The 19,007-nt window shown below is 30.7% G+C and overlaps 1 protein-coding gene across 1 annotated transcript in view; it reads left to right on the forward strand.

Moving 5' to 3' along the window:
- Nucleotides 1–19,007, forward strand: part of LOC131843624 (zonadhesin-like) — a 31,577-nt gene that overhangs the window by 6,642 nt on the left and 5,928 nt on the right. The window contains exons 5-13 of the mRNA XM_059192295.1: nucleotides 209–346; nucleotides 4,222–4,416; nucleotides 4,923–5,063; nucleotides 8,168–8,287; nucleotides 9,453–9,641; nucleotides 10,350–10,388; nucleotides 10,930–11,115; nucleotides 11,816–12,013; nucleotides 14,234–14,455. Coding sequence (XP_059048278.1) covers nucleotides 209–346; nucleotides 4,222–4,416; nucleotides 4,923–5,063; nucleotides 8,168–8,287; nucleotides 9,453–9,641; nucleotides 10,350–10,388; nucleotides 10,930–11,115; nucleotides 11,816–12,013; nucleotides 14,234–14,455 — 1,428 coding nt within the window. The remainder of the gene's footprint in view (nucleotides 1–208; nucleotides 347–4,221; nucleotides 4,417–4,922; nucleotides 5,064–8,167; nucleotides 8,288–9,452; nucleotides 9,642–10,349; nucleotides 10,389–10,929; nucleotides 11,116–11,815; nucleotides 12,014–14,233; nucleotides 14,456–19,007) is intronic.

Consider the following 19,007-nt stretch of genomic DNA (forward strand, 5'->3'; position numbering starts at 1 on the left):
AAAATAAAAAATGCTTCTGTCTATTTCCTTCTAATGTAACTTACAAACTAATCAATTCAAAAACACCACAAGTTTTAAGCTTTGCGTTGATCAATGAACCAGGATACAGTATTTCATATGTTATATAATAGTTACCTTTTCATAAATAATATTTATAGGAACATTAGACTTCACCAACTTTTAATGTCCTTGTTTGTATTCTTTTCAGCACCATTTGCTTGTCCTGGACAAAACGAATACTATCACCCTTGTCCACCGGACTGCACCGATGATTATGATAGTATATCATGCAACGGAACTTGCAAGAATACGACCCTAAATACACCAAACGAATGTGTCCCTAAGTGTAGGTGTAAAAATGGATATGCCAGAAATTTTATTAAGACTTGCACTTTCATTGCAGATTGTTTTAGTGATGGAGTACATATACTACCAATATAGTTTATTATAAATTTTAGTTGACTGACACGACCTCATGTTGATGAGTTATTATATTATTGAGCACATATTCTTTAACACATTTAATTATTACTGTAAAATAGCACTTCACTACTTTCACCGTCTGTCATATATATCCATTTTACCATATAAGACCTGTTACCTTCCCTTTTCTTCACTTCCTTCTCATACTTTCCAGTCCCTTCTACTCTATTAAAGTCTATTCCAATTTATTCCGTTCAACCTTGGTCAATCTCATTCTACTGATTCTATCCCATTCTTCCTCGTTTAATCCCATTCTAACCTATAGTTGGTATGGAAAGAAGAAAACCGTAATAACTTTTTATTACGGTTTTTCACGCAGTTTTTTTTAATTTTTCATTCATTTTTACTTATATATATAGTTTATAACATCGGTATATGCCTAGCATATTAGATAATTCCAACTACATATAAATGTAATAAATGTTTATTTCAATATTTAGTGGTTTTTAATTTATCACCTGAAGTCCTTACATTTATACCTATAGAAATATTAATGTAACTATAATTACATAGTAGAACTAATATGCTTACGTAGTAGAGTTTGTGGCTATGATTATTTTATTTAAAAAAAATCATAATAGGTATATAAAGTTTATTATTATAATATTCTCTAATCTGTATTACATATAATACTCTATTTATTAGGTTGTAATACGAATAGTCACGTCCTATTATAGTTATGGAAAAGATTGCAAGTATTAAAAATATCTATAAGGTGTAGCTTGGTGGTCACCTCATCACCGATATACTGCGTATGATACGATAGCACAGATAACAATATTACGATAGTGTGCTACATGGCTTATTAATAGGGTTGCCATCCGTCCGGGTTTCCCCGGATTTGTCCTAGTTTAGATGGCATCCGGGGAGCGTCCGGGTCAATGATTTATGACATTTTTAACTGTTTTCTATTACACTATGTTTAAAAAAATCTGTAGCCATGAACAGGTTCTGGACTCTAAAATCCGGGTAACCCTACTTATTAGTAACGCGTATATTCGACACGGATTCGGACTGATATATATATATACATACTAGCGGACCCCGCAAACGTTATTTTGCCATATAAATTAAAATTACTGTTAAAAAATAGAAATCGTTTTTGATTGTAGGGTGTAAATTTAGGGTTGCATGTATTTTTAATGCCACATAATAAAAAAATAAAAATTGTACAAAAAAAATATTATGGGTAGACAACTAAGGGGTATAAAAAATAAATAGTAGCCGATTCTCAGACCTATTGAATATAAAATTTCATAAAACATCGGTCAAGCTGTTTCAGAGGAGTATGGTGACATTGTGACAAGAGATTTAATAATATAAAACAAAGTCGCTGTCTGTGCCTATGTATGCTTAAATCTTCAAAACTACACAACGGATTTTGAAGTGGTTTTTTTTAATAGATTGAGTGATTCTAGAGGAACGTTTATATATATATAAAACTTTCATCACCTATTTTATTTTATCCCCTTAAGGGTAATTTTTTACAGCCTCAAAAATAAATTTCAAGCGTCTAGCTTCAAAAATGACAATTATGCCTTACAATCTTTCATACCCCCTTTCAAGCTCTTGCTACTCTTTTTTCGCATTAAAAAGTAGCCATATCCTTTCTAGGGGTTTAAACTATCTGTGTAACAAATTTCATTCAATCTGTTCAGTAGTTTTTCCGGGAAAGCGAGACAGACAAACAGAGTCACTTTCGCATTTTTAATATTAGTAAGGATTACAAACAGACACTCCGATTTTATTTATATGGATGTATGTAACTATAGACTGTGCATTTAAAAAACGCAAAATCCAACTAAAAAATATTTATCTTAGGAAAAACAACTACCTACGTTACTAACTAAATAAAATAATCTATAAATAATTTATAAATTTCAATATAAATCTGAATATTGAACACAAATGAACCTAATTTATAATAATTACTTAATGGTAAAAAAGGAAAGCTGTAAAAATGTAACAAAATATTTTGAATTAAGATAAGAAAAGATAAGAAAAACGGATTGGTGTAATTATAAAATATATCTGTAAATCAAAGGTATGATATAAGAAGTGGCAATCAATTTTTAAATAAAGTCGTCGAGGCAACCATCAACTACAGCCTGCAGCATGTACCGTATTTATTTTCATATGCATGCAGTAAAAAACGATTATTTCAATATTACAAATTTCAATTTGATTTATATATATAGTAACATGTACACACGGGCGAAGCCAGGGCGTGTAGCTAGTTACATAGTATTAAACAAAGTCGCTGTCGCTATATGTCCCTATGTATACTTAAATCTTTAAAACTACGCAAGATATTTTGAAGCGGTTTTTTAAATAGATAGAGTGATTCAAGAGGAAGGTTTATATTTATAAAACATGTACACTCGTGCGAAGCCGGGCAGAGTAGCTTGTATAACATATAGCTTAGTACTTATTCATAACTTATAATTTACTAGCTACTCTCCCCGGATGTACAGGTATTATATATATATATATACATATATATATATATAACAATCACTCTATCTATTAAAAAAACCGCTTCAAAATCCGTTGCGTGGATTTAAATATTTAAGTATACATAGAGACAGACAGCGGCAGTAACTTTATTGTATACTATGTAATGATAACGATACCATTACTTACTTAATGTCACGTCACATACTTATGACTGGAAAGTACAAGTATAAATAAAACAATAAAATTACCATAAATTGGATATAACAAAAAAATAATAACGTCACTGCAGTATTTTCACAATATTTGTAGAAACAGGTGTGTAAGTGTGAATAATTAAAAGACACTTAATATTGACTAATATAAAGTCGAGTAACTTAATTTTATGTTCAATTACTCAGCACATATCTACAGACACAGCAGTACATAGGCCTCATAATGAATTTTTATCTCTATTTGGGATTATGTATCGTAACAGTTAATTTCGCAGGTAAGAACTAATTATATTCTCAAATAACTACAAAAAGAGTTACCCCATTCATTTGAAAATTTTATGTTTAATTAGAATGCCAAACAAGCTTACCTTCCACCTGATGGTAAGTCACCTGAAGGCACTACAGAGATCATGTTCTCATGTGACATCCGTGATACCACTCACGCGTAGCCAATCCGAAGAGCTAAGATGTCATGCCTCTTATCCAATAATTTAACTGTTTTATGTCGCAACTAGCTGTACCCGCAATTAGACCATCCTGAAATTTATAACCTATGCGTTATTATGATGTAAAAGCTACTGTAAAGTTTGCCAAAATCCGTTCAATAGTTTTTGTGTGAAAGAGTAACAAACATTCATCCATATTATATTCCTATAATTTATACATATTAAAATTAAATTATATAACTAATTATATAATTTAATTTTAATATGCCTACATTATAGGAAATAATATATTCTATTTTATTATACTATATATAAATAAAATAGAAACATTTTACAAATGTTTGATATAGGAGGCTATGGGCTATGCCTCCTGGCACAGGCATCTTTGTGCTTAAAAGGAGTATTCAACAACTGTAAAATGTAGTTGTAATATTGTGTTACTTATATATAGAATTTTGAATTTGAATTTCGAATACAGGTAGCCATACTTATATACTTTCATCGTTCATAATATTAGAATGATTATAATTTTGTTTTAATGAGGCTCCCGGTAATATTGTTTTTGTAATGGTGGCTAGCAGGCGATGTGCTAATCTTAGCCATGGTTTTAATATTTTTTACAGCTGCAATAACATGTGGAAGCAATGAAAATGAAGTCGAATGTCTTCAGAATTGTACATTTGACTCCTGTCCTACAAGTCAAGATGAAACAAATGTATGCACGAACAATACGGGTAGCGATTGCCAACCAGGATGCAAATGCGCTTTTAATTATCGCCTAGATGATAATGGAAACTGTATACCAACTACAGATTGTCGTAAGTCAATTATTACTATGACATGACACTGTTTCATAATGAGTAGATTTACTGTTTTATAACAAAAATAAACTTAAACAATACATATAGCGTCATGTAATCCTAATGTGTATAAATATTAGTTGTTTGCTCTGTAAAAACTTAGATACATTTCTTTTTATAAATATATACGAATATCATCTTTCAAATAATCATGTTTGAGCTGTGCGAAGAATCGAACTCACAACCATCGGAAGTATAGCGGTGTGCTAAACCTCTAGTCCACCGAACCTGTCGTTTTATATTTGTAAAAACTTTTGCATTACATTAATTTTCTTTTTTTAATTATGACTTAATTTGATTAATCTAATCTTCATTAGCAAATATGTTGAACCCTAGAACCGAAACACAGCTTTCCAAGCAAGCTGGACGGCTGAAATAGGGGAGACTGAAGTACATATTCAACATTTATACACAATTTGATTTAATGGTTTCAATTTAATTGTCCTTACTTCTAATATTTTCAGCACCATTTGATTGCCCTGGAGTAAATGAACGCTACGACCCTTGTCCACCGTACTGCAGTGATAATTGTGGTAATATAAAATCTGACGGAACATGTAACATTATCGGGCACATTGGAGTTAGACTAGAATGTTTTCCCGACTGTAGGTGTAAAACTGGATACGCCAGGCAGAATGGCATATGCAAACCCATTACACAGTGTCCTACCTCTTAAATACGCTAGTAAAAAAATGTATTTCATAAGTATTTCTGTTTTTAACTTCCTTGTCTTCTTTATTTTGGTAAATTTTAATTTAAATGTTTTGGAAATTTTATTAGACGTAATAAACGTAGTAGCAACATTACATAATACATAATAAACGTAACATTGAAATTAAATAAACTCGGAGGAGGGCGTCGATATTAACACAGTTTTATACTTCTGTGAACGTCATCGATTCTTCTGTAATTTTGTAGAGGTTTCAGTTTTCAAAAAAATAAATTTCAGCTACGTCTCCTATATTGCACAAGCGAAGCAATATATACCTAGTACAATAGTTAACATCAAGAAACTGATAAACTAGCAACAAGCTCATATACTAGCGATAGTCAATTCTAGGTACATTCTTGACTTGTTACTACTATTAGATATACTCTATAGTATAGAATAAGATAATGAACTGAATTACAAAAACATCTTTATAAGGCCTTTTATATAAATATAATTTTGCCACTATTTGCCACTTAATTATAGTTATATCTGAGAGCTAAAAAACAATGGAAAATCGCCTGCCTTCTTAAAATCAGCAACAAAATCAAGGCCTCAGCCTCAAACGAATCAGTATTAAATTAGAACGTATTAACAAGATTCTCAAACAGGGTAGTCAACTGTTGATGTTGTGGTGAATGCAAATTTGACATGGCCACATTTCGCTTAATACATTTTAATCTAATTGGTAATTTTAAATTAAAACTAAATTTTGGTTTGATATCGGAGTTTCCTTCAAGGCAGAATCAGTAAGAAATATAAATCGACACAGATAGATTGTAGGTGTCATTTTTTTATTGTCATACTTTGAATATTTAATAATCAATAGTTAAATATGTACAACCGTTTTCGTATCTTGTGCTTAGCAACACCCATTTGATGTTTAATTTTTTTATGTAAATATAAATTATTGCTTTATTACTGTTCCAATAACATTTATATACTTCGAAATACATGTAATAAACATTTGTTTAAATATTTAAACTCTTTGAATTAATTACCCAAATTCTTTACACTTGTCGATATAGCAACACTAGCTGCATGAAATTTTAGCCTATGTGTTATTTTGATGAATAAGCTATATTACTGTAAAGTTTCATCAAAATCCATTCAGCACTTTCTACGTGTAACAAACATCCATCCATCTATACTCACAAACCTTCGTGTTTCTAATATTAATAAGAAAGATAGAATAAACTTAAATTTAGCTTATGGTCGTCCTCGATATAATCTATCATGATTTCAAATTTATTTAAGATATGTTTAATTGTTTAGTCGTGAAAGGTAACAGACAATTATATTGTCTCATTATAATATAAATATTAATAAATACAGAATTCATAGTAGGTATATTTATACATCGGTATTCTAGTATTATTGTATACAGATGATAATAGAATGGTGCACTTACCTTCGCTAACGGTTTACTAGCGGGGTATCAGTGGAGGCTGATTGAAGTCAGGTCAGTTAGCCCATCGTGATAAATTCACCTGAAATTTATCACGATGGTTTCCATGGAGAACAGCGTGACGATCAAATGGCTAAAAAACCTAAAATGGCTAGTAATGAGGTCATGTTTTCACATTACTAACAATTCCCTTCCCTATCAAATCTCCTAAGTATCCTCTTATATGAAATCTCATTATGATTGTTTTACTCATGAAAAGGTAACAGGATAGAGATGTTTTTTATACTTTCGTATCTATAATATTAGTAATTATTTTAATCAATTTTATGTTTTAATTGTTTAAGTAGTTTCAGAACAATAATTACATATATATTATTCATTTTATCACATTTCATTAACTTCATAGATATGAGTAAGTTCAATTTCCCTGCATACCAAAATCGTTACGAAATTTCAAATGATTTTTCCTACCTTAATGTAGTAAAGTGACGTACAATGATTGCTCACGTAAAATACCTGACCATAATGCATTCACTATTCAACAACAAAATGCAATCAATACCAAGGTATCTTTGACGGCGGAGATCGGAATTCCGATGATCGCGGGTTCGATTCCTCGCACGTCACAAACATTTGTATTCATGAGTATGATTGTTTATGTCGGTCTGGGTTTTTTCTATGTATAATAATAATATGTATGTATTTACGAATAAAAATGTAAATCCATGTATTTGTATCAGTTATCTAGAACCCACAACACTAGCTTTAACTAACTTAACTTGGGTTTAGATGGCGCTGTGTGAATTGTCCTGAGATTATTAGTTTTTTAATGAACACACATGAACAATAAAAACAAAGGAAAACTCACGTAGCGTCATCTAGTATCAAACTGAGCAGAGCTTACTATGTAAACAATGATAAACAAATGATAGAAATACTAAATAAAATACATTTTTTTGTATGTATAAACATATAAGCATACCCATACAAATACAATTAATCCTACCTAAGAAATAAAAAACTGCATTGTGTAAAGACATAAACCCGCGGCCATCAGAAGTAAGGCGGTGTACGAATCTGTCCTAAAACAACCTTAAAATAACCTTTAGGAATCTATTCCAAACACTCAAATTTGAATTACCTTTGAATCATTAGTGAGCAAATAAATAAAATACCTACTTTAGTGGCGCCATCTACCGAAAGGTTATGGCATCGTATAATCCAACAGCTTTTACCGTAAGTTTGCCTAGAAAAAATGGACAGCAATAAGACCGCATCATTGTATATACCTACGTGTATTATTGAATAGCAATATTTCAATGTCTCATATCTACAATTATCTATAATTATATCATGGAAATCAAGTAGGTATGTATATTTTATCTATGGAGAAAAGACGACACCTTTTAAACACTAGAAAGCATAACGAACGTAATTTTAAAAAATACTGATAGAATAAATTTTGTACAATACGAAATAAAAATAATAATAGGTGATTTCAATATTTACAATGGTAACATTGATAACTGGTGTTACGTACTGTTGTGTAGGAATAAATAAATACCCAAGTTCTATAAACTTGATATAAAAAGCCTTGAAACGAGAACTATACAGTGTAGTCATTCATTTGTTATTTATCCGACTACTCGCTATGAAGCGTCTCGTATTTTTATGTTTATGGAGTTTTTGTGTGATAACAGTCAACTGTACAGGTAAGAATTAAGTTCTAATTGTGATAAAACACATATTAGTTTGTATTTAATTAGGCACTGTTACCAGACAATAAAGAAAATATTATGTAGGGTTGTCATCAAATTTTCTGATATTTTATGTGTTATAATATTGTTATTAATAATCGTATACTGCTTGAAATAGTAAACAGTATCATACCCGTGGTACACGTCTAGCGATGCCATCCCAGAGGACTAAGGTCTCGTGCCTAACCTGTAATGTCAGTGCCTTATATACCCTTCAACAAAAAGTCAGTTTACAAACCATAAAGTAGAAGCTCTATAAAACAGGACACAGATGGACAGACGACATTATACAAAATGTACATAAAAATGAATACTGTAATTATTATGATATATACAATATTTATGGGTTTCTTACCTAGAAACAATCCCAATTTTATACTTATAAGATTATCGAAGTACGAAAGTAAAACCATAATGTAATATTGGTATAACCGTTTTTTACTACATGCATATGAATATAAATACAGCACGTACACGAAAATAACATTTTTTACCATTTTTGCCTGTCTGTCTATCTGTTTGTTCTGGCTAATCTCTGAAATGGCTGAACCGATTTTGTCGGGACTTTTTTAGCCGGTAGCTTAGGCTACTTTTATTTTAGAAAAATAAAGTTAAATTCCATGCAGACGATGTCGCGGGAACAGCTAGTTATTATAATATGTTGTGAAATTATAACATACATCAGTGATATAGCTATAATTAATTATTGTATGTTGCATTTGCGCAACTTTGTCTGCATCAAACTTATTTTTACATTTATCATTATATTTAGTCCAATTTACATAATATCTTTTAAATGACAGCCTACTTTAGTGTAATTCTGATGTATAAGTTACTAGCTACTGGCTTCGCTCAGGTGTACCTGTATTATATATATAAACCTTCCTCAAAGAATTATTTTGTGTATTAAAAATAACCGCTTCAAAATCCGTTGCGTAGTTCTAAAGATTTAAGCATACATAGGGACAGACAGCGACAGCTACTTTATTTTATACTATGTAATGATATTACTGTAAAGTATCATCAAAATCGGCTCACAAACTTTCGCGATTATAATATTAGTAAGGTTGTAAACATTTATAATTAAAATGATATGAGAACTTTTACATATTTTATCAAGAAATAAGTTGTACTGGAGAACACGAATACTATGAATGCGGCCCAGCTTGCCAAAACATATGCTCAGAGCTACACATACAGAATAAAACACACTGCCCCATCGTAAATATAAAATGTAATGATATGTGTTACTGTGATGATGGCTATGCAAGGGACAACAATGGCAAATGTATCCCAATAGAAGACTGTCGTAAGTATTTTATGTTTTTTTTTATACTACGATCGTGGCAATCAAGCACTAAACCTATCTGATAGTAAACGGTTACCGTAGCCTATTGACGCCTGAAATACCAGGAGTGTCCCGGGCGCGTTGCTGACTCTAAAATTTCAATGGCAAAAATATGATAACTACTTACATGATGATATGTGGTAATGTATTTGAATAATCACATCATCATGTGATGCTCATGATAATTCTCGTGTGATGCCATTACGGAGAACCAAGATATTATGCCGGTAAACTCTATAATCATATAATATATCTTAGGACATCTCATACAGCGCCATCAACTTCCAAGTTAAGTAAAGCTTATTTTATGGGTAATAAACGACTGATATAAATATTATACTTTAAATATTTACATAATATACATAGAAAATACCCAGACCGATACAAACAATAATACTCATAAATACAAATGTTTATACCGTGCGGACTCAAAGTCGCGATCATCGGAAGTAAGTCGGTGTGTTAAACCGCTGGACTAACAAGGTCGTCAAATAATGTAACTCCCATATCTTACTTTTAACAGAAACACAATTTAAATAAGAAACATGGTGGAAGGAATAAGTGTAACAGATGTCTCTATGCCGACGACTGTATACAAATTCTACTTTTGTCAAATTTTAATTTTAATTAAGTGTTTTTAATTACCTCTAAGTAATGATGTATTTTCAGCTGAATCTCGCCGGCGTCGGTCTACAGACAATGGAATAGGTAAGATAATTTATCTTATTGATTAAAAAATATTTTATTAATTATATAATTACCGGATTCCTGAACTAGGTATTGTTCCTCATTGTTCCAAAGGTTATCTAGTACTGAATTATAGTTTTCTTGTAAAGATACCGCACTTAATGCCACTACTTATTCCTTAAGTCTTTACCTACGTGGCAGTGTTTATATTTAATAGAATCCCTGAAAACACATGAGAATCTTACAAAAATCCCCTGTCCATCGTGGTTTTTCATGATAAATTTGCCGTAATGGGTTAATGGGGATGACGTCAATTTATTTTAATTATTATTAGTAGATACTAAAAAAGACCCTTCCGTTCGTCTGCCTTATCATCTTTTACACAGTCCGCCTCTGTTTTTCGGCCTTCCTCTTCCCTTACAACCATCCACCTTTATTTGTAATACTTTCTTTAAATATTCTCTTCTAGATACTATATATGCTAAAGAAAAAGACAATTTAGGTTTCCAAATGACTTCTTGTAGGATATTTATTTATTATTTAATATTTTTATTTATTACAGAATGTGGACCTAATGAAGTTCAAGTTGATTGTCTGAAGAATTGCACATATGATTCATGCCCCACTAGTGCAGATAACAAAACTGTAGCTACATGCACCGACAGTGATAACTGCGTGCCAGGTTGCAAGTGTGCTTTTAACTATCGCCGAGCCGCGAATGGAACCTGCATACCAACGAAGGCTTGTCGTAAGTAAATGAAATTGAAAGAGTAGCTAGTCCATGATACATAATTTTAGTTGTCAGTACACCGACGACCTCGGTGGTCTAGCGGTCTAGCACACCGCTTTACGACCGATGGTCGCGGGTTCGATTCCTCGCACGGCACAAACATTTGTATTCATGAGTATGATAGTTTGTATCGGTCTGGGTATCTTCTACGTATAATATGTATGTATTTACGAAAAAAAAAATTATCTATGTATTTGTATCAGTTGTCTAGTATCCATAACACAAGCTTTAGCTAGCTTAACTTGGGTCTAGATGGCGCTATGTGAATTGTCCTGAGATTATTATTATATTATTATTATTATATTGAAATTTATTAATTTATAATAATAATAACCCCGAACAATTCACACAGTGGCGTCCAGTCCCAAGGTAAGCGGAGCTTGTGTTTTGGGTGCAAGACAACTACATTAATAGTTTTTTTTTAATAAATACTTATTTTCTATGAATTGTAATTAATAGAATATAATAATAATCATCCAAACGGATACAAACAATCATAGGTATTCATCATGCAAGGAATCGATCCCGCGACTGTCGGAAGCAAAGTGGTGTGCTAAACTGCTAAACAACCCAGGTCGTAAAATTATTTTATTACTTCATACATTTTTTAAGTGTGATGATGTGACGACGAATGTTCTAGTTTGATTTTTTTTTTCAGCGCCATTTGATTGTCCTGGAGTAAATGAACATTATGACCCTTGTCCACCGTATTGCAGTGATAACTGCTGGCGAATAAAACCAGATGGATCCTGTAACATAATCGGCCGCATTGGTGTTAGACTTCAATGTTTTCCTAAATGCCGATGCCTTAGTGGATACGGTAGATTGAACGGAGTCTGCGTTCCTAATGACGAGTGTAAAATTAATTAAATTTTGTAATTTTGAGATAAATATATTTATTTTTTGAATGATTTTTAACATCATTTTTAACTCTATGTCTTATATAAATAAGTATTATAGTGCACAATCATCATAGTAGCCGTTTGTAAATTATGTCAAGACCAGGGGAGTTTCTATAATTTTGTAATTTAATAAAATATGGCATGACCTTAATATTCGCATAGTATAAAATAAAAGCGTTTCCGCTTAAATCTTTTAAACTATGCAACAGACTTTAATGTAATTTTAAGCAATTTAGAAGGTTTATATTTATAATACATATACACCCGCATGAAGTCGGGGCGCGTAGCTAGTATAAATTGAACTATGGCAAGATTTAAACTGAAATGTTACAGTGATATGGGAATTATATCTTCCATATATGTAAAAGGTAAGTTACCGTAGAATTATGTTGTTAATTCTGATATTATTTGATGATTCTAATTTGTATCTAGTGAATTATTCTGACAATACAAAAAAATACTCCTTTTTTACCAATCAATCGCAAAAACAAATTTTTCATAATTGAAACTTTTAACCTCAACAATAACAAATTCTATTCATTTTGGAAACGAACAAACCAGAATTTCACTTCATTTGCATATTAATTGAGGCGGTTTTTTATTATTATATTTATATGCAAATTTAATACATACTTAAGTCAGGGTTACCTACACAAAGGAAATTTACTGATAGTGACATTATATAAATTTTAGCAACTTTTATCTTTATGGTGAACAAGAAATTGTTTCGTGCACTAGAAAGCTTGGAGGGCGACATAAAGGAATACATTAAGGGAGAGGGGATTATTAGTAATAGAGCCGTTAGTATTCATGAAGATTTATTGCAAACAATGAATATCTATATTACTACCATAAATATGAAACTGTACTTGTTAAAAATGTATTATCAAATTACCAATTTGTATCGACTTGGCCCTTTACTTCTAATCCTGCTTACTCTGTGACATATATTTCAATATATAAAATATTATAGATACCAGCCAGTATTTGATATTGCTCAACCCTATATTCTCATGATAACAAAATAGTAACAGCAAAACTAATGACAACAATAACTGATAAACGTTTTACATTTCAATAAAAACACATTTTACATATTGATATACAAAATAATTGGCATCTAAATAAATAATGAATACACTTGAATACACCGACGTACCTTGAAGAATAGTATAAAAAATATTATACTTCATATCTTTGTTACACTACGATTTCATACACGGAGTTGTAAAGGTAGTCATAGACACGAGTAATTATTAAATACAATTATGTTGAAATTGTTTTCCTTATTTATCATCGCTGTGATGTGGTTGGACTCGACGGCAGGTAACTAATAAGTTTTTAATAGCTCTGTAATCTCACGGTATGGTATTCATACCTAAATACCGCATTTTTCTGACTATCATAATGCTGGACTTTACAGCTTCACCGGATGTAGAACTAAAAAACTGCGAATTATATCTGGAACATGGGAGGTTGGTATTTTATATGTAAGTAGTTAGTACGAAATTGAATAAATTTCGTTTCACTGTTAAACAGTATAAGATTTATACGGGAATTGTTTTTCGTTTTATGTCCAGTGGGTAATACGGCGGAATGCCTTTAAGTAGGTACTTATTAATCATTTATCACATGCACTTTCTCTTTCATAGCACTTACTACGCTCTGAAGTAAGTTATCGGTGTAAATAGTAATAGAAATAGCGAATAAATTGTTTAATGGAGTGTGACAATATCACTCTATTACATTATGGCTCCCAGGGTGCCTCATACATTGTTATTCCTGACGACTAAGTACACATGACTGTACCAATATAAGTTATATGGCTTAATTTCAATGTCTAATCTAGTCCTTCGAAACAAAGCTTATAAAGCTTACTGCTTGGCAGTTGAAATAGGCGAAACTGAGTTACCCACGCGACGGCTTTTTACAAAGTTTATCTCAGTTAAATATACTATATACTATATACTAGCTGTGCCCGTCGTTTCCCCTGCGTGAAAATTATAGTCAACCTCAACTTCAACTTTACTTTAATTAGCTTATACCTCAGAGTAACAACTCTGAGGTATAAGCTATATTAAAGTAAAGTTTCATTAAAATCACAAATAAACCATCCATTCATTCATCCTAATTTTCGCGTCATCTAGTAGTAAAATTTCGAACGAAAATTGCAGGCAAGAAGTGCTGTGCGGGTCCTAACGAATATTACAATGAAGAGAAACAGAGCTGTCCTCCAGATACCTGCGAAGCACTTGTGGCTAGATACGACTGCAGAAACTCACCACCTCCAGCACCGGGATGTTCCTGTGAATCAGGATACCTGAGACTCAACCTGACTTCACCATGCATACCAATCTGTGACTGTCCGCAAATGCAATATTCCCCCGATTGTCAATAATAAAAAAAAGTACGTAGATATCAGAGGTCAGATACAATATACTGTACTGTGTAAGAAAGTGGTTCTTCAAAAAACAATGAATTTATTACATTTCTTGTTATTTTCTTGTTACTTTTTCATAATGGCAGAAATATATTTCAATTTCAAATTGGAAAAATTTACGAGTATCCTATTAATATTTATTATCTTATATCTTATGTACCTATATAACATTATGAAATAAATAAAATATACATAAATTACCTTTCATTTCATAATAACTGATGTCCACAAATCTTATTATGTTTGATGACAGAATATAGGACACATAGACTTACACTTATCTACTACATATATAGATATATCTAAATAACATTTATTATTTTAAATTCGGTGTATCTAAAGAATATACTTCTTAATTATATACCTAATTAAAATTTTATAAAATTCCTTGTTATACAATATTTTGAAAAATAGTAAACTCGAGAGTTCCAAACTATATTACTGAAATATTATACGGTTCGCAATAGCAACTATCGTTCTAATAATTACATTAACGATTAAACAATGATACGAATACTACATACATTTATGTACAAACGGCTACGGTAGTCGAGCAGTTTTGCTACAGGGCTACTTACTTTACTTACGATAGTCGCGGGTTCGATGCCTCGCACGGTACAAACATTTGTATTCATGTATGTAAGTATGATGTTCGTATCGGTCTGTATTTACAAGAACATATATTTATCAGTTTCTTAGTACTCTAAGATCTGCTTAGCTTGGGACTAGGTTCTGTGTTTTGCCATATTATACACAGGAAGCATATTTTGACTCAATGCAATATTAATAATAATTTCAAAATTATCTTCGAATCACATTTGTTAGCAACGAAATTATCTAATGATGCCTCCTGTATCCAAGTGGATACAAACGTAAATAAATAAGTACCTATTTATACAAAACACAAGAAGTTTGTTGCTCACAACTTGTCAGACCACAGACGGATCAACATGCGGGGATTTTTGTTATTAATATTCGTTGTGTCCACCATTTTTTCGGTCTCCTCAGCTGCCGATGGTAAGGTTATTTCATTACTTCGTTTCTTTAAGACATCATCTGCTTTCTTTTGAATTTGCCTACGATTGTGGTAGTCTCTTATCGATACAATGTATCTTCATGTCAAACAACATTAAAATCGGTTCAGTCTTTTTTGTGTGAAATGGTGATAAATTCGCATTAGTTTACATGTCTATATGTTATATTATAATATTAATATGAATTATTCATTGTCCTTGACCATAAGTAGATTAATAGGTTATAAGTTTTTTTTTATGAATAGTAATGGAATGGTACACTCGTCTACGCTAACGCTGCGTTCGTCAAAGATAATCAGTTAGCACATCGTTACAAATTCACCAGGAATTTATCATGATGGTTTCCAGGAGGAACATGCTCCATTGCTAGCAATGGACTCAACATCACGTCCACGTTATTAACGACCGTGATAAATATCTGGTGAATTAGTCACAATGGGCAAACTGGCGTGATCTCATACTCGTCTATCATCCACTGTCGGCCCAGCCCAGTCAACAATTAAAAAATATTAAAAAAAATATATTAGTATGGATAATATTTAAAAATATCAATTAGATCCATTGTTTTTTATGTGTTAAATTACTAGTTAAAGGAACAAATACCTATATTTTTTTTATTATTTTAAACTCTCGATAAAGATTAATTTAAGAATCTGCCTACTTGTATCTACAATGTCTTCTGAATAAGTAAAGTTTACATACATTGGTGAGAGATAACAAACTCCCTACTACGGGGCACAGTGTTAGTAGTAATAAAAAACATATCTTGGTAAATTAATAAAACAAAAGAAATTAATTAACTAACTAACCCAACTTGTAAACTACGTGTAAATACGTCTTTATTTATTTACAAGTTCATTGATCTCTTAAAGTAGGTACCTACCAAAGCATACTGTGACCGAAGTAGCAACAGGTCTTTTTAGTGGCCATTTATGTATATAATGGAATATTAGTAATTATTACGAATATTATTTGTATACAAACATTAAAGACATTGAAGACATTCCATGATTACGTGTGATGGGAGTGTAAACAAACTGTTATGTGTTTTACGCTTTTACGTTTGTACAAATATAAAACCGTAAAACACAATAATTCAGTTTATATTCTAAACTAACTGTTACCCGTGTGGAATTTAACATGTTTTTTTTAAAATAAATAATAGATCTAAAATAAAAGTAGCATAAATTATTCCTTAAAGATTACACTATTTATTATTATATATCAGTTTTCTTTGTTAAATTAATATCAAACACAAAGACAAATGTACCAGTTGATAAACTAATAAAAAGAATAACAGGAAAATTCTGATTTACTTAAATTACAAATCTCACGTTCGTGTTATATAGCGCTTGACTTACGCACGTGTACAAGGTGGTATGTAAGGTAAAGGGCCATATTATGGAACATTGTACTAGTTTATGAAACAAGTGATAAAAATCTGAATTACAAATAATTTCTAACGTATTCAGTATTTATAATATTATCTTTATGATCTTTAATAACCTATTTATTGATTAAATTAATTTATTATGGTAAACACCTTAAAATGTATAGAAAAAAAAAAATAGTGAAATGCACGTGTCAGGTTGCATGAAAAAAGACTGTCTTTTGAGTTAGAGAATGACAGGTGTCATCACAATTGTTTTAATAATTTGAAATATTTGTCAATGATTCAAAAATACTTGAAACATGTTAATCAAAAGTTTGACTTATAATCTATTGATTGATATTGAATTTAAAGTACTTTAATAAGGTATTTATTTTTTATTTAGGTGTTTCATAATTGCCCAAAAATTTCTAAACAGACCGTATTTATGGAACAGTATATTCAGTGTTCCACATCCCCCTCACATTCGATTTTCTAAGTTGTCCGTAATTATGAAACAGCAATAAGTGGACAATATTTAGTTAATTTCGTGTTAATAATTGTTAATTAATTATAACAAAGCAATTTACGTTAGAACAGTTTATATTTATAAAAATTTGCATTTAGATAAGTACATAGATTGTAAATTTCCATGAAAATAAAAAACTAACCTCAAAAATGAATAAGCTGGATGATAAATATTGTTTTATGTTAATTAAAACATATACTTAAGTGGAAAACCTGCCTGAAAAAATTAATAACACTTTATTTTATTCAAAATTTTTACGAAGCACCTACATATCACATTTTTATAGATGTTTTTAAATTAATAATTTTTATAGGTAGACACATTTTTTTTATTGAATTTGATATCTTTATTCTATAGACTTGTTTTATATTGTTATTATTAATTTTGATTGTTTGGTATAATTTTTATAATTTGATATTGGTTGGTTTTCATGAAATAAATAAACTAACTGTCAAAGAAGTGACGTTGGTAAATTTTAATTTTTAGAGAAAGAACAGAACTGTAAGAAAATAATTTGATTAATAATCAAGTCGAATGATAAAACTAATGATTACATGACACTTAACAATGATTGTCATTCTTCTAATAAATATTCTCCTCTGATAAATACCAGTACCCAGTCTCAACAAAGCGGCCATTCCTGAGGTAATTACTGTATGAAATTATAGTATAAAATGAACCTTTAGATATGGTTACTAAAGCTCATTCTGGTATTAATGAAAGTAGTAATTTAAATTGACTAAATTTAACTAATATTTTGTTAATATAAATTTAATATTGTGCGTAATGTTGGTGATGAATTAATATTTGAGTTGAATTTGAAGTCAAGAAAAAATGGATTAAAGTTGAGACATCAGGTAAACTCAAACTACCTTCTGCTGGCATATCTGATCAATGGATGCAATATGACTCAAAAAAAGAAACTGATCGTAAAACTAAAGAAGAAAAGCTACATAAAAGAAAACAATTATTAAATGAGAAAAAAGTGATAGCTGATGAACGGAAAAAGCTACTAGAGAACGCATTACTACAAAGGATCCAAGAAGAAATGAAATAGTTGAATTTTTGGTTTAATTTAATGTATATTTGGATTTTATATCTTGTTTATTAATCCTAAGATTTGAAACTGTTCTTGTCATATTTACTTTGTAAGTGAATATTTATTTATTGCTTGTTTATTCGTATAATTTTTAAATCTCACTGTATTAATAATTAATAATAAAACTTTTGATACTATGAATAAATAAATTAGTAACTGAAAAATGTTTTTAATGTGAGTACTTCAGTTCATTTTGAGTTCCATAATTTGGGACATTCCCGATGGAACACCCGTACGTGTTGCTTTAGACTGTTTCATAAATACGGCCGTATGTACTTGTCTGTTATTTTATTCAATTTATTAGCATTTTCAACTAAAACTCACTTGATAAAAATTATTATCACTTCAGTAGATATCAGGCAAACTATTAACTTAGAAAAATTCAATGTTTCAACTCTATTTTTTTTTAAACAATGTAAAATATTCAACTCCTACTCAAAAGGTGTCTCATAATATGGCCCTTTACCTTATATGATG

Source organism: Achroia grisella, unplaced genomic scaffold, assembly GCF_030625045.1.
Source record: "Achroia grisella isolate CSIRO2021 unplaced genomic scaffold, CSIRO_AGI_Agris_v1 utg327, whole genome shotgun sequence".
Lineage (NCBI taxonomy): Eukaryota > Metazoa > Arthropoda > Insecta > Lepidoptera > Pyralidae > Achroia > Achroia grisella.